This window comes from Dermacentor albipictus, chromosome 2 (genome assembly GCF_038994185.2).
Source record: "Dermacentor albipictus isolate Rhodes 1998 colony chromosome 2, USDA_Dalb.pri_finalv2, whole genome shotgun sequence".
Taxonomy (NCBI): domain Eukaryota; kingdom Metazoa; phylum Arthropoda; class Arachnida; order Ixodida; family Ixodidae; genus Dermacentor; species Dermacentor albipictus.
This window is the reverse complement of record NC_091822.1, coordinates 88,323,966-88,346,390: the sequence shown is the minus strand read 5'-3', so window position 1 is coordinate 88,346,390 and position 22,425 is coordinate 88,323,966. Positions and strand designations below refer to the sequence as shown.

Sequence of the window (22,425 nt, the reverse complement as noted above, 5' to 3'; positions counted from 1 at the left end):
TGGATGATACTTTGTCGCATTTGTCGCAACGATCAAGACGAGTGGCAACTGGACCACATTTATTGCCTCACGACAGGAGAACGAACATCAGTCGTTACAGTGTTGGTTTGCTGAAGTGATTGCCGATAACGAGCGAATTTTCCTTCGCGCGACCATTCCTTTAGTCAAACCGCGTCAGCAAGAGACGATTGCTTCAGGATTGCAGGATTTTATGGGCAACACAAATGCCTCCCAAATAAATAAGAAGTGCCCCTCTGTAGGAGCACAAACAATCAAATTGGAAGTATAAAATCTGGTCAGCTTTACTGTGAGGTGGAGAGTTCGCCACACCATAACCCAGAAGTACAATACACCTTTGTTTACGCTCCACTTATGTATAGCGAAGTACCAGAAAGATTCAATAGATGGAGGAAGAAGTGCTTGGCGAATTTCTGAATGCACATTTTTCTTTACAAGCTTTAGCATTAAGCCAATTGAATGGCTTTTAACAGTCGTCAATTCGAGCATCCGTCACTGCAAACCACTCGGAGCATGTCTTGACTAGAAGGCAAAGGCTGTGCCTTAAGGCAGAACAAATCAAAGTTCCAGATGCCGTCTCTTCTGTCTTTACCAGAAAAAACATCCCAACGAGAGGCCAAATTTGTATATGTTGCCCGAAAGACTAATATGGCGTGCAGTTGCGTTCCTTCAATACCAACGCGGTGACGAGGGCTCAATGTCATTCCGCGTTAACACAACTTAAGAACGCGGACTATGGAATACATCACATTCCGGACGTACTGTAGGCGTAGTGACGCCAAGCGTTACATGTTATAAGTGCATCAGGCAATGACAGCAGTTGTGTAGTGCGGCTATCGCGCCGCACGAAATCGGGGCTGGTGGCGCCATGCTGCAGTTACGCCAGAAAGACATTGCATGAGATTCCCACTTTAAGGCTGTCTTCTCTTACGACACGCCCAACATGCTGTCATGAAATACGTGCACCAAGCCACACCTACCTGAGCGAAGAGCTTTTGCAAGTATTCGGGTGGCGTTGATGGCGCTCGATGCCCCATTCACCAGCGTTTTGCCCAGGGAGATCACTGGTGGCTCCAACACCAGAACACGACCCGCGTCGACGCTGCGGCGCACTCTGGACCCGCTTTCCACGTCCGCAGCCGAGGCTGACGGCATCTCCGTTGACGGTTCAGCGCCGCCAGCCGTTTCACCGGCAGCACTGGGGTCTGTGACCATGGCTTCTTTCGCGCTCGGCGCGTCTTCGTCACCGTTGCTTTCTTGAGAGCTCGTTGCCTTCTCGTCAGAGTCTTTTGAGGTATCTTCGCCTCCGTCCGGAGGCGGGGATTCGGCCTTTTCAATTTTTTCGGAATCCTCGGACGACGTCACCGGCGCCTCTTGGGCGTCAACCGCGGCCTTCGCGTTGACTTCAGCCGTGGAGTCGTCGACGGCTTCTTTAGGCACAGTCAATGTTTCACCTTCAGGCACCAAGTCTTTGTCGGGGCTCGCTGTCGTGTCCATGGATACATCTGAGGAAATTTCGCCACCGTTCACTTCTGTGGCGTCGCGTTTTTCAGAATTCTCTGGACCCGGTGACGATGGTGAAGCCACATAGTCGTCCATAGAGACAGCGCCCACGGTGACAGGCTCCGTCACAGATTCGGCGTTGGTTTCTGCGGTTTCTCCGGAACCTGTCAATTTGGCATCTTCGGACGGCGAGTCTCCATCCGCGACACTCACGCTGCCGGTGTCAGGTTGAGCACTTCCAGCCGAAGTTACAGGCTCGTCTTGAGCAGAAGAGCTCTTCTGCACAGTACTTTCAGCAACGGGGCTTGAACTTGCGTCGCCTCCGGAGGGATCTGTCAGCTTAGTGGCGTCTTCTCGCGTGCCGTCGTCTGTGCTAAGAGCATCTGGATGGTGTGCTGGTTCAGGTAGTGAACGCGGTGCTGTTGCGTTGTCGCTTGAATCCTGTGCATGTCCGCCCTCGGAACCTGAAAAAAACATTGTTTCGGCAGCTTTAACACCATAACTTCTTTTTCAGTGTCCCGATGCATGCATTTCAAGACACGTAGTCGCTTTGAATGCATGTACGAAACGCCTGGGATGTTAAGATGGCCAATGAGCAGTCATCTTCTATAACACGGGTAGAGATCTGCGACAACTTTTATGCGAAGCATATTACGAGAGCTCAACCCAGCTCCTCAGGCGCGGCGGTGTCGCCATGAAACCACGTGACACCGTGACGTCACGACAGAGAAGAAGTCGCTTTGGCTCAACTCATGCAAGACGGGCTGGGTGGGAATCGAACCAGGGTCTCCGGAGTGTGGGACGGAGACGCTACTACTGAGCCACGAGTACGATGCTTCAAAGCGGTACAAAAGCGCCTCTAGTGAATGCGGTGTTGCCTTAGAAACGAGCTGTTTCTAAGGCGTGCGTCTCTTGCTCAGGCGCACATTTCGTTGCCGCGCCGAACGCTGCTTTGCTCGACGCTCACCGCGTCCAATGCGGGGCGCGTAGTCGCTGCCCTGTAGCCCATTGTCTTACACCCCTTGGCGGGTCGACGGGAACGCTGTCGCGTTCCACTCTTGAAGGTGAAGCAGTAATGCATGAGTTGTTTCTTCGTCTAGCCGAATCAAATATAGCCAAGCAACAGCAGTTCACCCGGCTAAACAGTGGTTCAACAACTAAAATAAAGGCTAGTATGCTTCGCATCCTGGGCTTAACCTTACCTAAGCCACAGCCATTTTTTCATTGCACTGAAAAATTATGTAGACGCGCGAGGTGCTGCTGTCATTGGGGACACCGTCGTCGTCCTGTCACGATATCGACACGCAGCTGTGGCCCATGCGTGCACGCTTAAACGGTCTGTGTTAGAGACGCGCATCCAAGTGGATGCACCGTCAGGCTAGGCTCCCTCGGCTCTGCCGCATCCTAGTTAGCCTTGCAGCTTCGGCTGCTGGCATGATCGTTCTGCGCACACGTATTAATGTAACAGCTGAGCAGCTGCGTGCCTACCACACCGCGATGCATACACTAGTATGAGCTGAACAAAGAGTAAAGTTCAAGCTGAATACATCTGGCCCGTGCTTTGGGCGCTGATAATCACTGATGGCTTTCCTTCGCTCTAATCTCGTGCACAGTCGGGGTGCGTAGATAGCCTGCATAGTCCGTCTCTACAAGGGAGTTGCACCCATGTGTAGGATGTCTATAGTTGGTGACAACGTAAGCATAACAAACGTGCTCCGTCGTGAAAAACTCTGTGGACCAGCTCTTCTGCTCTGCAAGAGAGCCAAGCAAATTGGGCTTTCCTCTCGTGGTGCAAATGCCGGGCTAATTTAGAAAATAGAAACTCGTTGTTTCAAGCTAAATTAATAACGTTGGCTGGACAGTGATACCAGGGTCACCTATTAAATTTGTCCAAAATATTTCAGTTTCACACGCAAACGAGTGCCCCAAGAAACGTACCTCGGGCGCTGTAACATAAAACTATTCCAAACTTTTCTATTCCAATTCTGCAATCGGTACACCGCGATTGGTCAAACACTTTTTTGGACCAACCCCTCTTCACCTGTCTGTCACGCGACGTCACGAAAACCGCGATAGCTCCCCATCTGATATGACATGTACACACTGATTATGCATTGTCTGACCGAACAAAACAAAAATAGTTATCTCTGATTCGATGCCTTTTGCCATTAGCCTTCGGCTATTGGTCAAAAATTTTCGGGCTCCCCCACTTCACCTGCCTCTCACGCGACGTCACGAAACCGCATAAACTTACCGCGTCAAAGTGACGCCTAGCCATTAAAGATGCAATAATATGCCGAACAAAACTGAATTTTCTTCTGAACAGCCGCAGGCTGCCCCGTTCCGAAAGGAATAAAAGATGGCTGCCGCCGATCGCTCCGGCATTGGCTACTCGTCCCTGCCGGAGAGCATGGGTTTATTTGCGTGTTATAAAGCTTTTAGCGTGGCCGTGTAACGTTTTCGAGAATTTTGGGCACGTTTACGACCTCGTTCTGCCAACTCTTATTTGCTGAGGATCCGTTTTAGCGTCATTCTTAAGCTTCCGTTGCATGCCGCCGCGATTGTCGATGAGCCACCGCAAGCTCAGTAAGAGAAAGCGTACCAATCGCAGACGCCGGCACCACCCTCTGCATCCGGTTATCGATATTCAGTGCAGTGGCTCGGCCCCATCAAATCCCTCTCCACTTGAGCGTGCTCCTCGCCTCTTGTGAGCCAATTAGATAACACAAGCCGTTCAGTGCAGGCAATGCTATCCGTTTTTCAAGCAAGCAAAAGTGACCTCCTATGAACGAGGGGAGCATTTGATTGGTCGGTTCAGACAACCCTGCGGGCGACCACTCGATGCTTGCGTCGGCGCTTACGCAAATTTGACGTCAGGAGGTTGAAATAAAAACATATTGGAATAGCTTTACGTTATACGGCCCCTGTACGGAAGGAACGGCGGTTCTAAACAAGCAATACAGCTTGACGTCAGGGAAATAAGCGAACCTAATTGGCTGCATTTGATTTTTACGCAATTGTGAGTGAAGCCCAGCACGCTCACTCCTCTTTGAGAGTTGAAGGATAAGTCCCGTGTGTTTTTTTGCGATAGCAATTATGTGGACGCTCCAGGCAGATCTCTGCCGTCGCCATCGACGTCGCCGTCGGCATGAGGTTCCGTATGAGTGAAAGCCTCTGAGCGTGAGTCGGCGAACGCGGTTCAATATCGCGTGCGCGAGAGAGGAACGCAACCCGGATGCATGCCCTTTCCTGCGGCTTGCGAGGCGGGGGGGGGGGTGAGGCCAGGGAGGAGGGGCGTTCTTCTCCGGCAGTTGCTGCGGTGCCTCGATGTCCTCCTCGCCCGCCACTCCACATAGAGTGGACGCGACCGCGGCGTCTACTACGGCGTTGGCCACGCGAATCGCGGACGCCGTAGGGACGCGTTGCCGGTGCTCGTATGTCTTGAAAGCGGTCTGCAATGTGGCTAAAGTGCACGCACGCGCGGGCTTCATCTTCAAAGCAATCTGCGATGCTTGCAGAGTGCGCGTAGTACCGGTAGCTTCGTATGCGCTGTGCTTTCGACGTTTCGTACGCGTTAAAGGGACATGTGCATGGAGGTCAATTGGATCGCGGCTGCTGCAACAATTCCCAACTCCAGCGTTTTCACAGTTTCCGCTCTCATCGAGCGATGTGTGTTTATGCTTACCTGGGCGCGCGTGACACCAGCTGGTTAAATTAGTTAAAGCGCGTTGACGGGCTAGTTGGTTTGAATCCGTTACAGAATGTGTAAGCGCGACTGAACAAGGACGTAGAAAGAATCAGACACACAAAGACAGCGCTGTCTCCGTGTGTCTATTTCTTTCTAAGTCTTGGATGAGTCAAGCTTACATATTCTTTCGTTGGTAATTTAGTTATTAATAGAATGTTTTCAAGTTTTATGGCCGATAAAACTACTATGCTTACTTCGTACAGCTATCCACTAATTTGCTATTTCATTCGATGCTTCGCCTTTCGAGTGGAACTACATTTTTTTTTGGGGGGGGGGGGGGGTGCAGAAGCTTGTTTCTAATTTCAAGGCTGCCACCCACTATAGAAGTGTACTACTGCGACGTGATTAACGGCACTCCCCCTCACGGCAGCGTTTTGATGCTACTTCAGCCCAACGCTGCTGACGTTTTCAATGATTCGCCTTCTGGCTAAGCCTGCAAGTTTTTACAGCAAAGCTGTTTAGGGCTAGTGTCCCCAGGATAGTGTCCCTGTGTTAACACAAAGCTATCACCATAATTGACTCCAGCATCGTCGTCTCCTTCCACAGCTGGCTCGTTGCCGCTCCCCGGCACTACCGAGCGAACGCGCTCGTGCCACTGCTTGCGCTTTCGTCGTCGTCGTTATTTAATTAATTAATCACTTAAGAAAAAAAGGACGTAAAAAATGTCACGCACGCACCCATGCGCGCACGAGCACACACACACGTACCATCTTTATTTAAATAGGAATTGTAGCCTAAAACAGGCGCGCGAAATATCATGGGCTGCAAATTGTACTAACGACTCGATTGTTAACGCAACTCTACCTCAAGAGAAAGCTTTACCAACGGCCCGCTACGTTTTAACGCGATAGCGTTAAGGAGCTCGTGTCGCAGAAAAGCCGGTGTCGTCGGCGTCGGCGTCCGCGGCGTTGACCGTGAGCGATAAATCACGACAGGCACTTCATAAATATAAAGCAACTTCGAAGATGGGCTGGGTGGGAATCGAACCAGGGTCTCCGGAGTGTGAGACGGAGACGCTACCACTCGGCCACGAGTTCGATGCTTGAAAGAAGTACAAAAGCGCTTCTAGTGAATGCGGTGTTGCCTTAGAAACGTGCCGTAGAAAGTAATACTGCGGTGTATATCGGTAATTATGAGCATGTAACTTACAGAAGTCGCATTTACATGAGTAGCGCAGTACGTTTCCGCAACATTTCTTCTGTGCTTACCGCACACGCAGAGCCATCTTGCGGCAAACACAGAAGACCCCCTCCTCTCAATGTGCGGCGCTGCCCCGACAGGTGGCGCGCCACGGCTGTGCGCGGACCGGTGCCAGGCGCGTCGCATGCCCCCACTCCCTCTCCCCTGACGACGCTTCGCCGTTCTCAAAAGGGTTGCAGACTCAAGCGCCGTTCCTTTCTTTAGATTACTATCTATCTATCTCTCTGCCCGTGCCGATCACGACGTTCGGCTGGCGTAGATCGTTTCCTCCTCCGAGACACCGAGTTCTTTGGTTCGTTCCGTTTGCTCAGGCGCACATTTCGTTGCCGCGCCGAACACTGCGTTGCTCGACGCTCACCATGTCCGATGCGGGGCGCCTCGTAAGTGATAGCTGCGGCGTAGCGCGTCTTACACCCCTTGGCGGGTCGACGGGAACGCTGTCGCGTTCCACTCTTGAAGGCGAAGCTTAAGCGTCCTCCAATTTTTCCTTACCGAAATTATTGCAGAACGAATAAATTATCTCAATAAACAATCGCTAAGCGAGTTGAAAAAAAAATATTTCAGAACGAATTTCGCCGAATTTATAGAAAGTGATATTCCGATTTCTTGCTACGAATGTTTACAAAAAGATTGCATAAATAGGTTAGTAGATTCAACCCACGCTTCACAATCTATGCGAAGCGAAGCTTTCCTAAAGTGGTTAGTAAATGCAATGTAACTGCACATCATCTGCGATGCGTTTCGCAGCATGGCGATTACGTGCCCGGCCTGGCAAATGAGCAAGACGCGGAAACTACCACCGCACGTGATTCACGCGGCTACGGTTTACGCCGTCTCCGGGATCAGCCCAAGTTATGCTATTGCCCTATGGTCAGCATTTGGCAAGAAGCTAGCTAAGCTGACGCTCCATATTCCCGGAAAGAAGGCACAAACAGCTTCGCTGACATGCGTTTGCACGTCAGCGAATTTGCAGGGCGCTGTGTAGTAGATAAATTTTGTCCGTTCAACAGGTTGACAATCAGAATTATGATATCTGCTGAGTTCCGCAGTCTTAGGCTTTATTCTTCAGCTTCTCAATTTCGATATTTACCAACATTTTAGAAAGAAAATAAAAATTATCTGCACTATACGGCTGGTATAGTCTAACTCTCTCTTTTTACATGAAACAAATTAAAACAAAATCGATGTAGTGCACACCGAGAATAACTATTTGTCCGTTGCCATCTATTTAGATGTGAGCTCCTGAACTAATGCTTCCTGCTAAAAGCTACTGACGCCAGAAATATAAAAGCAGTTGACTTTCCAGTGTCTATAACATAAGCTTCACATATTCAACAATGAATTACCCAGCTAAACAAGTGCTGCTGTATTATATTTATCTGTTTCAGACCTAGTTAATCTATTTGCAAGAACATGGTTTAGCAGTCTCCAAATATTCTGAAATTACGTTTTTCAGTGAAGAACTATTATAATCTTCAAGTCAGACTTTAATTTTGGCATTCCGACAAACCTTGCAGCACCAGTGGTGTGCAGCCGTGTGTTTATTACATCAAAAACTCTACTTTGATGGAATTCTGACACTATGCATGCGCTACCTCACGCACTTTTCTTTTTTTTTGTTCTTTTTACAGCAAAGCACTATATGGCTAGTTTCCAGTGGATCGATGTCCGTAGACAAAAGCGTGGATCGATGCCGAAGATACTGTAACACCGGGCTGACCCGTGGCGGAGGGTAAGGAGGCTTCAAGCACTCCGCCAACTTGCAAAAATAAGTTTAAAATACTGCTCTCAAATGCAACCGTTATCAGATATTAAGCTGATAAGAACAGATACTACACATTTACACCCGCGCCGGCCATGTCTACGTTCGCGCCGCCCTCTATTTGTCGACTTTCCAAGCGTCTAGTTTCTTGCGGCTCCTCGGTGCGGCGTTCCCGTCGTCCACGCGTGCGTATATAAACATCACGGTAAATGAGTCCGCATTTATGTCCTAAATTCTGTGTCACGTCTGTGTCGTGTGCTAAACAGCTTCGCCGGTCATCCACATTCAGAGTAGAATGGCTTATGATGCTTTCTTTTCAAATCGTAGCTAAGAAAACACTTTCCGACTTTTTCTGTGGACATTCATATTTACTGAGAGTCCGAGAAGGTAGAAAAAACAAAAGATAACGAAACGCAGCCATATTATACGTATGTTTGGAACAAATACTCGCTGACCTTATTCCAAATGTCTGAAATCAGCACGTTTCTAAAAGAAATCATGCTATGCAATTTCGCCCATCGAATTCTGCAGTGAATGGCATTTTACCAATGTTTGACTCAGCAAGGACTCATCCATACAAGAAGTAATCGTAACTGAAAGGGTTACACGGACTCACCATTCCCATTCTCTGGCATTGATGGACTACGCTTGAGGACAGGGACTCCATCTGGAAATGGAAGTCATATTGAGCTATCCAGGAGCGACGATACTTTTTCATGAGATGCAATGATTTAGAATAACAAGGAAATGAGAAGGAGGGGGGGAGCGCGGTTGCTCTTGGATCAATATTTTTTTGAGTTAGGAGACTTAACTCTTTGCTGGCATAAAAATTTGTTGAGTGGGGACGCTGTTTCTCTTGCTTATCAAAATAATCAAACGTTGACGTAGAATTCAAATATTCTGTGCGTACATACGTTGTATATCTAGTCAGGTGGCTGATCTATGCGACGTTGCGCCGATTTCTCATGTGAGCAACCCATGTAAGCTTTTTAACCGTTCCCGAGCGTGAGCACTTAATGTTTGCCTGGACGCAGCTCTTTCGCCTTTTAACGAAATACACTCTGACCAAACTTTGTCGCGATTATGCTAAACACGTCCGCGCGATCGTTTCAACACGTAAGAAGATTGAATCGTGATCTGTTTTACTCGCACCAAAAGTGACAGCGTAAGTCTAATAACGGTTGTATGGTTACGCTCTCCGTACTGACTCTTTGTAGCTGGACCATATTCTGCCGCCTCTGCGGGATGACTTGTCCTTAGAAGTCATCCGGCACCGGATGACTCACAAAGCTCCCTTGTAAAAGCGAGGACTCACGCTTCCTGCACATGTGTGCTCTAAGCTGAAGTTAATTCTCAAATACTGCCCTGAACAGCTAATGTATATCTGAACATAATGCGGCACGGACTTCTTACCCCGCACACACACCGCATTCTCAATAATATGCATTTTTGTGACATTACCGCGACAAATCCACGGACTACACAGTATCAAACACACAATATTTGTGATTTGAGCTTGTTAGTGACGCTACATGATGATGGTGATGAAACAAGGCAAACACTGGACAACGGCCTAGGGAAACAGAACACAGCGCTTTCCAGTATCTTCTCAGCCGTCGTCTTACGCTTGCGCTGTTTCTTCACCGCTATGTGGCATTGATCCTTACTTTTCAAAGCAAGATCAAGATATGCGAAAATGCGCAGTTACAGCAGGAAACTTGCAGATGAAGGCTCGTGCAAAGCATGTGGAAATTTTGCCCCATTGCACACATTCTGCTAGTAGGTCGAAATATCCAGCCAGCGATAAATGATGAATCAGTAGGCTCGACCATGGCCTTTGGTATTGAGGACAGTATGGGGGAAAGATAAATGAAAGTGGTCGCGAACAATAATAAGGACGACTGGGAGATGGTTTGCGCAGAAGGGACAAAATTTGATAAACACTTTCACCGTTTACACAGTAAAGATGGAAATCATTACAATGTTTGCGCGTTATCGTTTGGAAAATGTCGCTTACAGTGCCCTTTAAATATAGGGGAACCACCAGCTGGCATCAGTATTGCTACTTCGTTAAAGCAGTTTCGGTAAATAAACTTCCCACAGAACGCACAAGAAAGCTACATACATGGGTTCAATGCATGTAGCGATTTTCGTTATAATAAAACGCATCAATATATATACATCTCTCTTGCCCCCGCCCCCCCCCCCTCTCTCTCTCTATGTGTATATATATATATATATATATATATATATATATATATATATATACATATATATATATATATGTCCTGTAGTCATATATATATATGACTACAGGACATGGCCGCAGACGCAACCGGCAATTTTGTGCCATCACATATACACTGCTACGGAAGTTCGTTTAAAATGGCCTGCAACACAAGCTTCATGATTCAAATATAAAGATCATGAAATAAATAAATACGACAGATCTTTAACGAACGAGTTTGGTGGCATGTGTCACCGCCCCGACTCAAACAGGGGTGTTCATATCAGTGCAATAATGACAATTATTATGAAGAGTTATGAGTAAGTGCTCGGCAAAACTTCACCATGTGCGTGGCTAGGATCGTTGTTTACGTTCCACACGTGCTCAGAACAGCGCCGAATACACATACGAGCGAGCAAACGACAGTTGCTTTGAACAATTTTAGCATGAAGCAAACGACCGCACATAAACAAGAGAAGATGTCGCAAGTCGCTGATGCCCCAAAAGTGTCTCGCAGGTTAATCGATCTAGCTGTAAGGGACGTTCGGATATGTACATGTTGACAATGCAGCGACCCACGTTTATTCGACTTTCCTACATATTCAAATGCGGCAAAGCTCACTTGCCTTTACTGTCCGTTGCGTTGTCTTCACCTGCGTAAAGGAACGAGTTTTGTACGTGAATGCCTGGCGCTGCTTCACGATAGCATTAACAGAGAGGCTGACTATAGTAAGCTTCTTTGTCTTAACCAGGTTGTTGCTTTGAAGGGAAGGCGGCGCGATAGCGCCTGAGCCAGTGCACCGTGGCCAAGCATATAATTTTGAACTCAGCTGTACAATGGTGCGTATAAGAACAACAATAAGAAAAAAGAAAGCGATCATCATCATCATCATCATCATCATCATCATCAGCCTGGTTACGCCCACTGCAGGGCAAAGGCCTCTCCCATATTTCTCCAACAACCCCGGTCATGTACTAATTGTGGCCATGCGGTCCCTGCAAACTTCTTAATCTCATCCGCCCACCTAACTTTCTGCCGCCCCCTGCTACGCTTCCCTTCCCTTGGAATCCAGTCCGTAACCCTTAATGACCATCGGTTATCTTCCCTCCTCATTACATGTCCTGCCCATGCCCATTTCTTTTTCTTGATTTCAACTAAGATGTTATTAACTCGCGTTTGTTCCCTCACCCAATCTGCTCTTTTCTTATCCCTTAACGTTACACCTATCATTCTTCTCTCCATAGCTCGTTGCGTCGTCCTCAATTTGAATAGAACCCTTTTCGTAAGCCTCCAGGTTTCTGCCCCGTGGGTGAGTACTGGTAAGACACAGCTAGTATACACGATAAGAAAGCGATAAGAAAACAATAATCGTTTGGATATGCACATACGTTAAACTGACAAGGTACAGGTAAGGAGAGAAATATTTCGTTGTCTTCGGTGCTAGCTGAACATGAACACCTTGACGCCATGCAGTGTGAATATCTCTTTCAATAATTTGTTCTTACATTACTACCACCATATTTTGCTGTTTTTCCCTAAACTTCAATTGAGAGGGCTGCCAAGCAACCAGGACTAAGCCCAGAAGGAATATCCCAAGTATTCACCTCGGGCGTGATTGCCAAATATCGCTCAACAAGTGCATACAATAAGGAAAGCAGCGGCACATGCAATGTCAGCTTAGATTTAAGTGTCAATAGCAACAGTAAAAAGTAAAATATTGGTCGAATGATTGCATCACTTGTTCCTGGTGATCACAATGAGGTGATGCGTGCAATCGCTCCGTTGCCATTATTTTTCAGTGTGGCATGGACAGAACTGCACATTTGGAAGCACGAGAGAAGCCACCGTGACACGCTGTTATGTATGCAGAGTAAGCTGAAGTGCGGCAAGGCGGCCTAGCCACTGTTGACGTTGGCACATTTGTAATTATGCCGGTAGCAAATAGCTTGAAACGGTGCCACGGAAAGCGAGCAGTGCTAGAGGTCACTGTACCGTTTTTTGCTTTGTTGCTATGCTTCCCCTATATATCACCCTATCGACTCTAACAGATGTCGGCTCATTGGAGCATATTAGATATGGCGTCTATAGTGTGATGTTCTCTCACAGAATAATAACTAACTTCTATTTTTTTCTGTAAGTGGAAAAGAATCAGTGTTTGTGCAGCCAAAACTTTCTGTGGTAGCGCACCCAAAGATGGGCAAACTTCTGTGCATGTGTTACTACGTCAAGTAGTCGCAATGTTTTGCTGGTGGTTTAGGTTATGGTTTGCCAGCGTGTTCAGCACTATAGCATTTTTGTAAGTGATGTTTTTTTTTTACATTTATGAGCCCGTTTAACGTATCTATACTGTCTGTGAAAGAGTGCCAAGGTAAATCTGATACTGTAACCCATGATCGAAAGCGAATGTAAGTATTGACATGATTTATGAATGGTCCACTGAAAGAACAAGTAAATCGAATAGGGCATACTCAAAATGTCAAGTGCGACTCCGTCAACTCGCAGAAAAGCGCCGTCCGCCATTGTGTGAAAACACGGCAAAGTAGAACCGTTCCCTCTACAGCATTTCCACGCACATAGCTCTTGCTTTCATCCACTCTCTGCAGTGTCCTTCCACTGCTATTCGATGCTGTATGCGAAGGAAGGGCTTCGTGCAAAACCCGGCCACGAGCTGTACGCTCTAATAAGATATGCCGTACCAACAAGCCTCTATCCTCTAGCTCCAGCTGCATTACCACACAGCGCGCTGATGAAACGCATGTACGTTTGTTTTCCGCACCTCCATTTGGCATTCAAATACTGCGTTTTTTTTTTCGTTTTCGGCTCCAGTAGTTAGATGACAGATTACATAGTGCACCTAACAGCGCCTTTGCAGTGTTTCTCATGTTATTGCGGTGTTTGCGAAAACAGAGCGTCTCTAAACAGCGAAGTCATCAACACTTTCTAACGCCTGCAGTGCAAAAGCAGTGCGATATATAATTAAGCAGTGCACTAAACACGAGTGAAAGAGAACACGCGCAACGCTCTGTGGTGTGAAAAGTTGACACTTGCGGAAGCGAACGCGGCCCGAAACAGTGCACGGAACAAGTTGACTCCTCACCGTCAACTTGCGAATCACGTTTGCCATCCGCTTTCACGGGACGTGCATGTGCGACCTGACTCGCACAATTTCAGTTAACAGGCTCGAAGCGAAAAAACCCAGAGCGAACGGAGCAACGGCTCTGATCATTAGTTGCGTGTGCGGTGCTTCATCAGTTTTGACGAACGGCACCAGCACCGGTGCATCGATTTTTCACATGGCGTGCGTTTACTTGCGGAGCCAACGAATCCGGGGGAGCCGTAATGCAATGCAATGTTGTTTTAGAGGCGCCAGTCAAAAATGCGAGTGCGTATGAGCGATTGCTTAGGGTACGCAGCTCAGGTTCGAAGTGCACGTAGCCACGAAAACACACTCGGCAAAGGTACGATTTCAAAGCCGTGCGCCCCTTCGGAATGCCGTCCGCGTGCACATCCAACGATGGGAAAAACACCAGCGAGCATGGCTTCAATAATACGGGGGGGGGGGGGCACAGCGAAGTTGCTAGACAATCAAGGCGACTGTTGCATTTTTGGTCTTGAATAGCCACGCGACGGCGATCGCAGATCCGCACAAAATGTATGTGCTCAGCAACTACGCATAAGATGGCTGACTCCGCCAGTGTTTCCAGGTTACTATGCATTTCAAATATCCTCTATTGTTTGGGAAGCTCTTCTCCGAAACACATCACTACAGTATCCTCTGCTTTTATGATTAGCTGGGCACTACTCAACCACACATGTAAACGCGCAGGATGCTCTAAAATAATGCTCTGTGGCAAGCAATGCAGCATCTTGTATTGCGCAATAGCATAGGAAGCAGTTTTGCACAGCAGCTGTACTCGCTAAACACGGCTAGGTTGCCGGCGTCGATGTGTCCATCGCGACCAGTCACGCACTTGCACTGATGGAATCAGCTACCTACAACTGAGCTCCTGTCTCCGTAATAGTATGCAGGCAACGAAACATTCCGCAGCACACCAATGTCTTCCTTTTCTCCTGATAGATCAATTCGGCTTAGCTTACGAACAGTCGCTAATACTTGCGGAAACCCTTCGATGCCATCTTTGCTTAGAGCAGCAAGAAAGCCAGCCATGGACATTTAGAAGCCCGAAAACAAAACAACAACAAAAAAAACTGCGAGAAAATGGAATAATTTGATCAGGAAGTTTTTCTATCTATTATAAAAAATCTTTAAAAAAAGAAAACCATTTCTACAGTATTGTTTTCCTCTGTGTGATCTACAGATGAATACATTCGCGGACCGCGTGCGTGAGTAGTAAAAAAACCTTTGCGCTACCGGAAAACAGGGGTAAGCATGGCTTCTCCCGCGTGCACCTAACCTTCGTCACGGGTTAGTAACCCACAGGCAACTGTGCCGGATTGCGTCGGCCTGTCGCTCCCTCCACTCGGGATAATCTTCTCGTTGCTGTTGGAGGGCCTGGGCTCGGACGCTCTAACGGCTGGATCGGCGCGCCGACGGCAAGCCCTTTCATGGGCGAGTTATCGCCGCCGCTCATCGAAGGCTGGCGTTCCACGGGGGAACGTACAACGCGTGGCCGTCCCAACCGCTTTCCGAACTGACACCGGCGCAGCGCGCGCGATACCCTTTCCTACCCTTCTCCTCCCCGGCGGAAGCGAAATGGCTCTGATCGGTTGCGCGCGTGGCGTGAGCGCGTGCCTACGCAGCTGGAATCCTTGCTAATGACTCACGCTCATGCGCCAGCGAAGCTGTCAACTCATCAAGCCACCCCCTCCGGCAGATGCTATGCTCTGGGAGCAACTGCGCTTTTGTTTTTTCGTGACCAGGACAAAGGCGCTTGTGAGCCAATACAAGCTTCGCTTGAAAAATGCTCTTCGGCTCGGTACCTTTCGCTGTACGCTGCCACAGAAACTTGTAGGGCATAGTTCGGAGAATCTCTGCTGAAAAATCCGCGTATATCCCTATCACTCTCTTATCTAATAGCATTGTATGATATATGGGAAGAATGGGCTTTTTTACCGAGCATCCCGTATGTTACATATCAGATATGGGAGTTATGGGGCATATTTTTTTTTCAATAGGGATGGCCGATGAACAAGAGCACTTGTTTCAGAACCAACGCTTGTCAGTAGATGCTAGTGTAATTTAAAGTTGTAACTAAGCTACCGCCGTCTGGTAAAGCGAGACCATAAAAATGGCTCGACTTATTGAACGGTAACGGACGCACGCATGTGGCAGCGCCTGTGTCAATGTTTGCTTTAGCCAGGTGTATTCGACAAAGCTCTGTCCAAGGTCTTTCGCACTGAGAAAGCACATGCGCTCCTACGCCCTGGCATTCCGGCGCCCACTCAGGTCAGGAGCTCGACCCATGCACCTAAAGTAGAACGGTGAATTTGCTGATGCATAATTTCAGCATGTGGCACTGGAAACTGTTTACCATTTTAGCTAGGCAACGCGCTATGGCGCTGTTTTTACTCTAAGTGACACGCGCTGCGTGACCCCATGTAACGTACACCTTCCAGAAGCGTTTGAATTTAAAGTGGACGGAAGCATCAACCAGTCAACAGTCGGGATAACCAATAGACATTTAGAGTATTGGTAGAAAAAAAGTAAGCAGCAGATTTACACGACCCGATCCGTTACAGGTCTAAGTAGCGGTACAAGGTACACTGACAAGTTTTGAGGAAGAGAGTAAAGATTAAGGACGTGCGCAAAAATAAATGCTAGAATCGAAAGCATCTATAGCATACCTGATTAACTGAAGCAGGCAAGGAGATTATTTGCCGCCACCCCGTTTCAAAGTGGATGCCAATAAATAATAATTATCATCATCAGTTTTCCCGCGAAGTTTAAGGTCTGGTTGACTACAGGAGCCATCCATTACCTCCTGCCTTAACTGCTGAAAATTTGTCCTACTAAAAGAAGAATTTCTAAGTTGAATTCGCTAAATAGTGTCATGGGAGTTGTTTCGGGTACAGTTCGAAAGAACTGAAGGTTTCGTTAAGGCAAATGGCGGACGTTGTTTTGAATTATCCGGGAGATATTATTTGACGAGAACGCCCCGAGTTGCCTCAACACTCCACCGTGCGCCATCGCCATCCTAAAATGACTACATGTATTTAGACGAAAAAGTATGAAATAAATGACTAAGAGCAAGTGTGCTTTGAATTCGCAGCATGAATATGGGCTGTTGTGTAAATGCGCATGAGGGCCTCTAGTGTTTTTTTTAACGTCTGCGCTCAACGCAGATGCATCCGCATATTATTTCTATGTAATCTGGCTGGATTCACGAAATGAAGCTATGAAAAAAAGACGTCCCAGAGACTGGAAACTGACAGGTTGCAGCCGTTGGTTGGCAATGTTGCGTCGTGTAACTGATCCCGTATAGCTTTACACATTTCCGGACAGAATTATGTACCGCCAAAATATAAAAGCAGGGAATGGAAGGTTTTGTAGAAAGTGAATGATAGAACTGTTGTATTTTGTATACAATCTGGAAAAAAAGAAAGAAATGAAGAGAGTGCCGGTCACTGTCTCCAAACATACTGTTCATATTTTTTTTTTCATGCCCATAGGCTCACATGTTCAGATTTCACTCACATTTTGGGACCATAAGAGGTGCGATGCATTCAAAAGTTCTTTTCAATTAATCAGTTCTGGGGAAGCTAGCAAGGCGCAGGAAGGTTCAGGAAACGCAAAATTGTGATCCCTGCGACTGTAGCACGCAGCTGCCATGAAAAAGTATACGGGTTTCCTTTGTAACTTCGTGTTCACACGTGGATGACACTCTTCCGTTTCAATAACGATCCTATACAGTATAGCCCCATTCATGGTTGTCTTGCCGTGCCTTATAGGCTGCGTTTTAATTTGAGCATGATTCTAGTTCAATTGCAGGGTGAATACATTGTGGTCACAGGACATGCAGGGCGTACGCATGGCGTCAACGCATGCATGGTACTGGGGCGAGCTTTCGAAACAATGTCTCTATAGATAGCTGTATCATAGAGATGCGACGGACACAGTGTTGGTCTTACCAAACATATATGAAGATGTAATCACGTGATATTATAAGCTTTTATTGTTTTTGCACAGCGGACTTTCCGTCACCGAACGTTAGGCGTGCAACATTTGTCTTCGCTGTAGCAGAGGCTCATATGACGGGTTCTGTCCGATAGACAAGGATACCTTGCCTCCCCCGTGCAAACCAGTCAATGAAACACACACAAAAGACTTTTTTGTGCCTAATATCTTCCTGCTTTACATAGTAGAAATCGTCCGAGCATAATGTCAGTCTGCACACCACAAACAACCCAAAAGCTTTTACCAGCGTACTACACTGCGGAAGGACAGGCAATAGTTTTGGTCAGAAATACGACAAGGCAATGTAATTCGTGTAGCCAGGTTAGATTATAGCCAAGAATTACACGCCACCTTTTAATCATGATAATGAACCCTTCTGACTATTTGTAGAAACAGCACGACAACACGCTAGGACCAAGCACCCTCGTGAAAACTGCGAGCAAGTATGTAACATATTTTGTTTGATGTCTGTTACACGTTGAACGATAGACTCCACATGTAGCAAATGACAACAGAAAAATGTTGCGGCGTCTATATGAGTAAGGTAGATATAAAAGGACAGGATTCGCGAAAACTTTCATTGTTCCAGCCACTCTGGCGGTTGGCGCTTCGCAAGCAATAGTTCAGAGAGTACGTAGTTTAATGCAAACCAACCACTTACCTATGTCGGCATCGACTTCAAGAGCGCGTCTCACTGAAAATGAAGATAAGCAGAAGTTGCACGAAAATCATCATCATAAAGCTTGAGCAGCTTCCTAGCTGTCAAGGCTGCCGCTGCATTAGCTTCACAATTGTGAGACGGCCAGACTTCCAGAATAACATAGCGGCGGCTGGCAGGCTTGGTGCTTTCGAACACTTTCTATGTCATGAAAAGCATGACATTACGCTCGAAGGCAAGGAGCGTCAGTGGAAATTGAGCTCGACGCTTTGCGAAATTCTCTCTTCGCGTGTACGGTTCGGTGAAACAGCTGACTAAATATTTTTTATCCTTTCAAAAAAGACAAATTATGCCAAAAGAAATCGCCCTTGGCATGAATGCGTCTCCAAATTTCGCTCTACGCGAGCAGGAGGAAACAACAGCAACGTCAAACGTGATCCAGCCATCGTTGTAGCAACAGTAGCAATAGCCGTTAATTCCCTGCGCCCCCCATATTTGGTCTGTGGTTTAAGATCTGCCACGCTTGTGAAGAAGGGAACGACGCATACAAGCCCGAAAACAATGGCAAGAGAGTTTTACAAAGAGGGAGTTTTTTATTGCGACAGCGATTATATGGACACTCCAGGCGCATTTCTGCTGTCGGCGTCGCCGTGTAGTTCCCTATGAGGGAAAGCGTGTGAGGGTGAGTCTATTTCACACGCCAGTTTCGGGGATGCTTCGACGTCTGCGGGTAGATCGCCTCGGTGGTTCTTTAGCTGATTTAGGTGTCGTTTCCACGGGACTGTGCCCCAGTTACAAGCCATGATCAGGGATTCAAAAGATTCATTAGGATACACCGGCGCTCGTCAGGGCCCTTTCCGAATTGTTTCACCAAGACGAGTTCTGGCTGGAACCTTCTGTTCGTGGGCAGCTGTTTGTTTTTGTCGGCTGTTTTACATTTGCCGGCAAGAGGAGATCAATGAGCATCCACAGCTCGCGACCTGACTTAGCTCTAGCTGGTGCAGCTCCAGTTGTTGTAGGCCCTAATATGTTGCCGAAGTAAGGATCGCGTAACTCGTAGGTTCAGGAATCCTGAGGTCTCTCGGCTTATTGCTTTCTTCAGTTCACCAGCGAATCTTTTCGCTTGGACATTTGTCGCGGGCTGTCAACTGTGTAACGAGGCACACTGTTGACGGCCCGGATTCCTTTGTTCCTATAGAGTTGTTGAATTTCCACAGAAATAAATGCCCTCACGTTAACTGGCATTAGGTTACGAGGTATGCCAAATGTCGCAAAAAGTGGTCGCCGCTCACAAATGATGCTGCTAGGGTCGGTCTGTTTACATAGCGAGATCAAATGTCGTTGACCTGACATGTAGTTGCTGGTAGGCTTGTGCCGGTGTTCAAAGCCAATTAATACTCTGCCTCCTGGCAGGATGTTGAACACATGCTCAGTTGTGGGCAGGATGTAGGAAGCCTTTTTGTACTTTCGTTCACATTGCTGCGGCAGTCACTGCAGGCACGCCGACCTTCATCATTCTTGCGTCCCCACACGAGCTGAATAATCTAATCGGAGTGTTGAGTTCTCTTCCAAATTCCATACTCTGCAAACTTCTCGATCAGGGCTTCCACTGCAGAGCGCAGTTCAAATAGGACAGGGCGTGCGTTCAATAGCTTGAACTTCGCTATTTCGGCTAGTTCCAGCTGCACTCGCGCCAAGGTGTGTTCTGCGATGTCTTCATAGAAGACAAAACGATATTTTTTTTAAAGCATCTGTGTCAGGTTGACACTACCGGTTGTAAGATGAGTGACAGTCACTGCTTTTCCAGAACTTATGACCTGCGGCGTCCCAGTGGGTTGCGATGAGGTCATGGGACTACAAGCGAATGCAACTTGCTTGACTTGCACTTGTTGCACCCATTCGACCCATGCACCTAAAGTAGAACGGTGAATTTGCTGATGCATAATTTCAGCATGTGGCACTGGAAACTGTTTACCATTTTAGCTAGTTGTTACGATGGGAATAGTGACCTTTGCTGCAACAGTATTCGCCTACTCGCAAGTAAAGCTTGTGGACCAGCAACGTGGCAGATCCGAGTAATCTAAGCAATTGTTCTGACTATGTGCGAAGATGAAAGCCTTACGTTTCAAGCTGAGGCGGGTTCATTAGCCTGGTAGCGCAATATATGTCATATGGCTGGCCATGCTGCAAGCCGCATCTAAGCCGACCTCGAAAGTCATTGCTCTGTGATTCACACGGACTGACAATGTAATCTTCGGTGCAGTCAACTCGCCTATTACAGCGTTCAGGTCATGAAGCATGACAGCTGTTCCTCGATTTCTTCCTGTCGTCAGCGTTCTTCCAGTCACTCTTGAAAAAATATTACACTGGTAGCCTTTCTTCGTTGCTCTCTTCATTCTTTATGCACGCCTTCTTCAGGGTCCTTTTTCTTGACTGCGGTTACACGAGACTATCTCGAACTTGCATGTGGTTGAATCACGACAATCATAACACGGCCAGGATCGCTGACGAGCTGTACACTGGCTTGATTGGACAGATTTTATAGCGTTTCCTAAAGCTCCACTCGTGGAAGCCCTGTTAACTTCAGGTAGGCTCACCATCACTTATTGATCAACAGCAAAATCCGTGCGAACGGCGAGATCAGAAGCCTTTATAAAAGTCAGATCTTTTTTCCGCAAATAAATGTTGGCTGGTGGTTTGCGCCACGTTGACGACGCACGAGCCGGTCGCGGAGCATCACTTCCAATGATGGAACTGTCGAAATCCCCACCAAAGCGCCTCGTGTAGTTGTTGACGTGAACGCTGACGCAACATTCCCGACTCACGTGGGTGCTGTCATTGCCCGAAGCGTCGTCGTTGCTGTCATTTGTGGTCGACCGAAGTCCTAGAACGTAGCTAGCTTTCATAGCGCTATTACGCAGTCGTTCACAAGATTCATCCAGCCACTTATGTTTCTGGAACATTGCTCGAACAGCCTGTGGTGAAAGCGTTCTTCAAGTGCTGTGACGATTCCGTCGTACCTAACCGCGCCTGGCGTGCTTGGCTGTACTGGAGCACACGTAATGCCATAGTTCTCCTCACCACAAAGCGTCCGCAAGTGGCCTTTATTTGTGGGGTTGGTGGTGCCATTCACTTTGAAGAAAAACTGCAGGTGTCCGATCCATGACTCTGACGAAGAGCCGTTGAACTGTGGCATACCGAAAGAGGCGTGCGCAGACATGTAACACTGACCTACCGCAACGTAAGCTCAGTTTTACCTTGTCGCCAGTATGGCCACCGCACCGACCACGCTGGATCACACAGCTCTACTCTTGAATTCTACCGCCAGAAACTCGACAAGGCGGCTGAATTCCATTGCCATATCAGTTGTCAGCTGCTGGCGATTATCAGAAGCATCATCAGGTCTGGAACACCACGGCATGTGCCGCCACCGGCGCGACGTCTCGCCCCGCGCACGAGTGTCACGTTACCGTGCACGCAACACTGCCACGAACACATGAACACCACAATTAAACGTATCACTCACCGTGCCCTGTAGCTGAAGAATTCGAGTGGGCCGGCGTAATTGAGTCCGCTGTGCGTGGGATTTCTGCAAAAAAGTACAGCTTGCGTTATTTCACGAATTCTGATTTCAACTACACGTAGAATCACGTTCTACACTTTAGCGATAATCAAAGCATTTGGCGCACTTTTGAACGTACTTGAAGAATGCTGGAAGTGGGGGGTGGTTGGGCGGAAAAATCACCTCTCGAATAAGTCTGTTAGCCGCAATGTTCCCTAGAAGAATTTCAGAGCCACAGGTGGTATGCCGGCAGGAAGAGAGACCCACCGCCGGCTTCGTGATTTACAAATGGCACAGCAGCAAAGACAAAAACTGTCAGGTGCTCGATTTGTATTGAATTCCAATGCAAGCCTTATCGCCGCTTAGGTAGCAGAAAGAACTCTGTACTGCACAGATAAAGCAGCGTTGCGAAGCAAAATTACTAAAAGAAAAAGAAAACATATTTCGTCACCTTGCTATGTTTTACAGCACATTCACCTGCGTTGCATACAGCTGCGGTAGATTCAACGCTGTTTCATTGTGTCTGACCATCAGTGCTTTCTTATTTACATCATAAGCTTGCATTTATCTGCAAAATAGATTTGAGGCTTATGTCTTTAACGTCCTTCCCA

The 22,425-nt window shown here is 47.5% G+C and overlaps 1 protein-coding gene and 1 pseudogene across 1 annotated transcript in view; both read right to left on the bottom strand.

The window, feature by feature from the left end:
* Positions 1-22,425, bottom strand: part of LOC135900947 (nucleolar and coiled-body phosphoprotein 1-like) — a 74,156-nt gene that overhangs the window by 4,302 nt on the left and 47,429 nt on the right. Inside the window, exons 12-16 of the mRNA XM_065430574.2 lie at positions 21,779-21,841; positions 18,256-18,288; positions 11,085-11,111; positions 8,848-8,898; positions 999-1,985 (exon numbers count right to left, since the gene is read on the bottom strand). Of these exons, the coding sequence (XP_065286646.1) occupies positions 999-1,985; positions 8,848-8,898; positions 11,085-11,111; positions 18,256-18,288; positions 21,779-21,841 (1,161 nt within the window). The remainder of the gene's footprint in view (positions 1-998; positions 1,986-8,847; positions 8,899-11,084; positions 11,112-18,255; positions 18,289-21,778; positions 21,842-22,425) is intronic.
* Positions 8,147-8,328, bottom strand: LOC135901026 (U2 spliceosomal RNA; annotated as a pseudogene).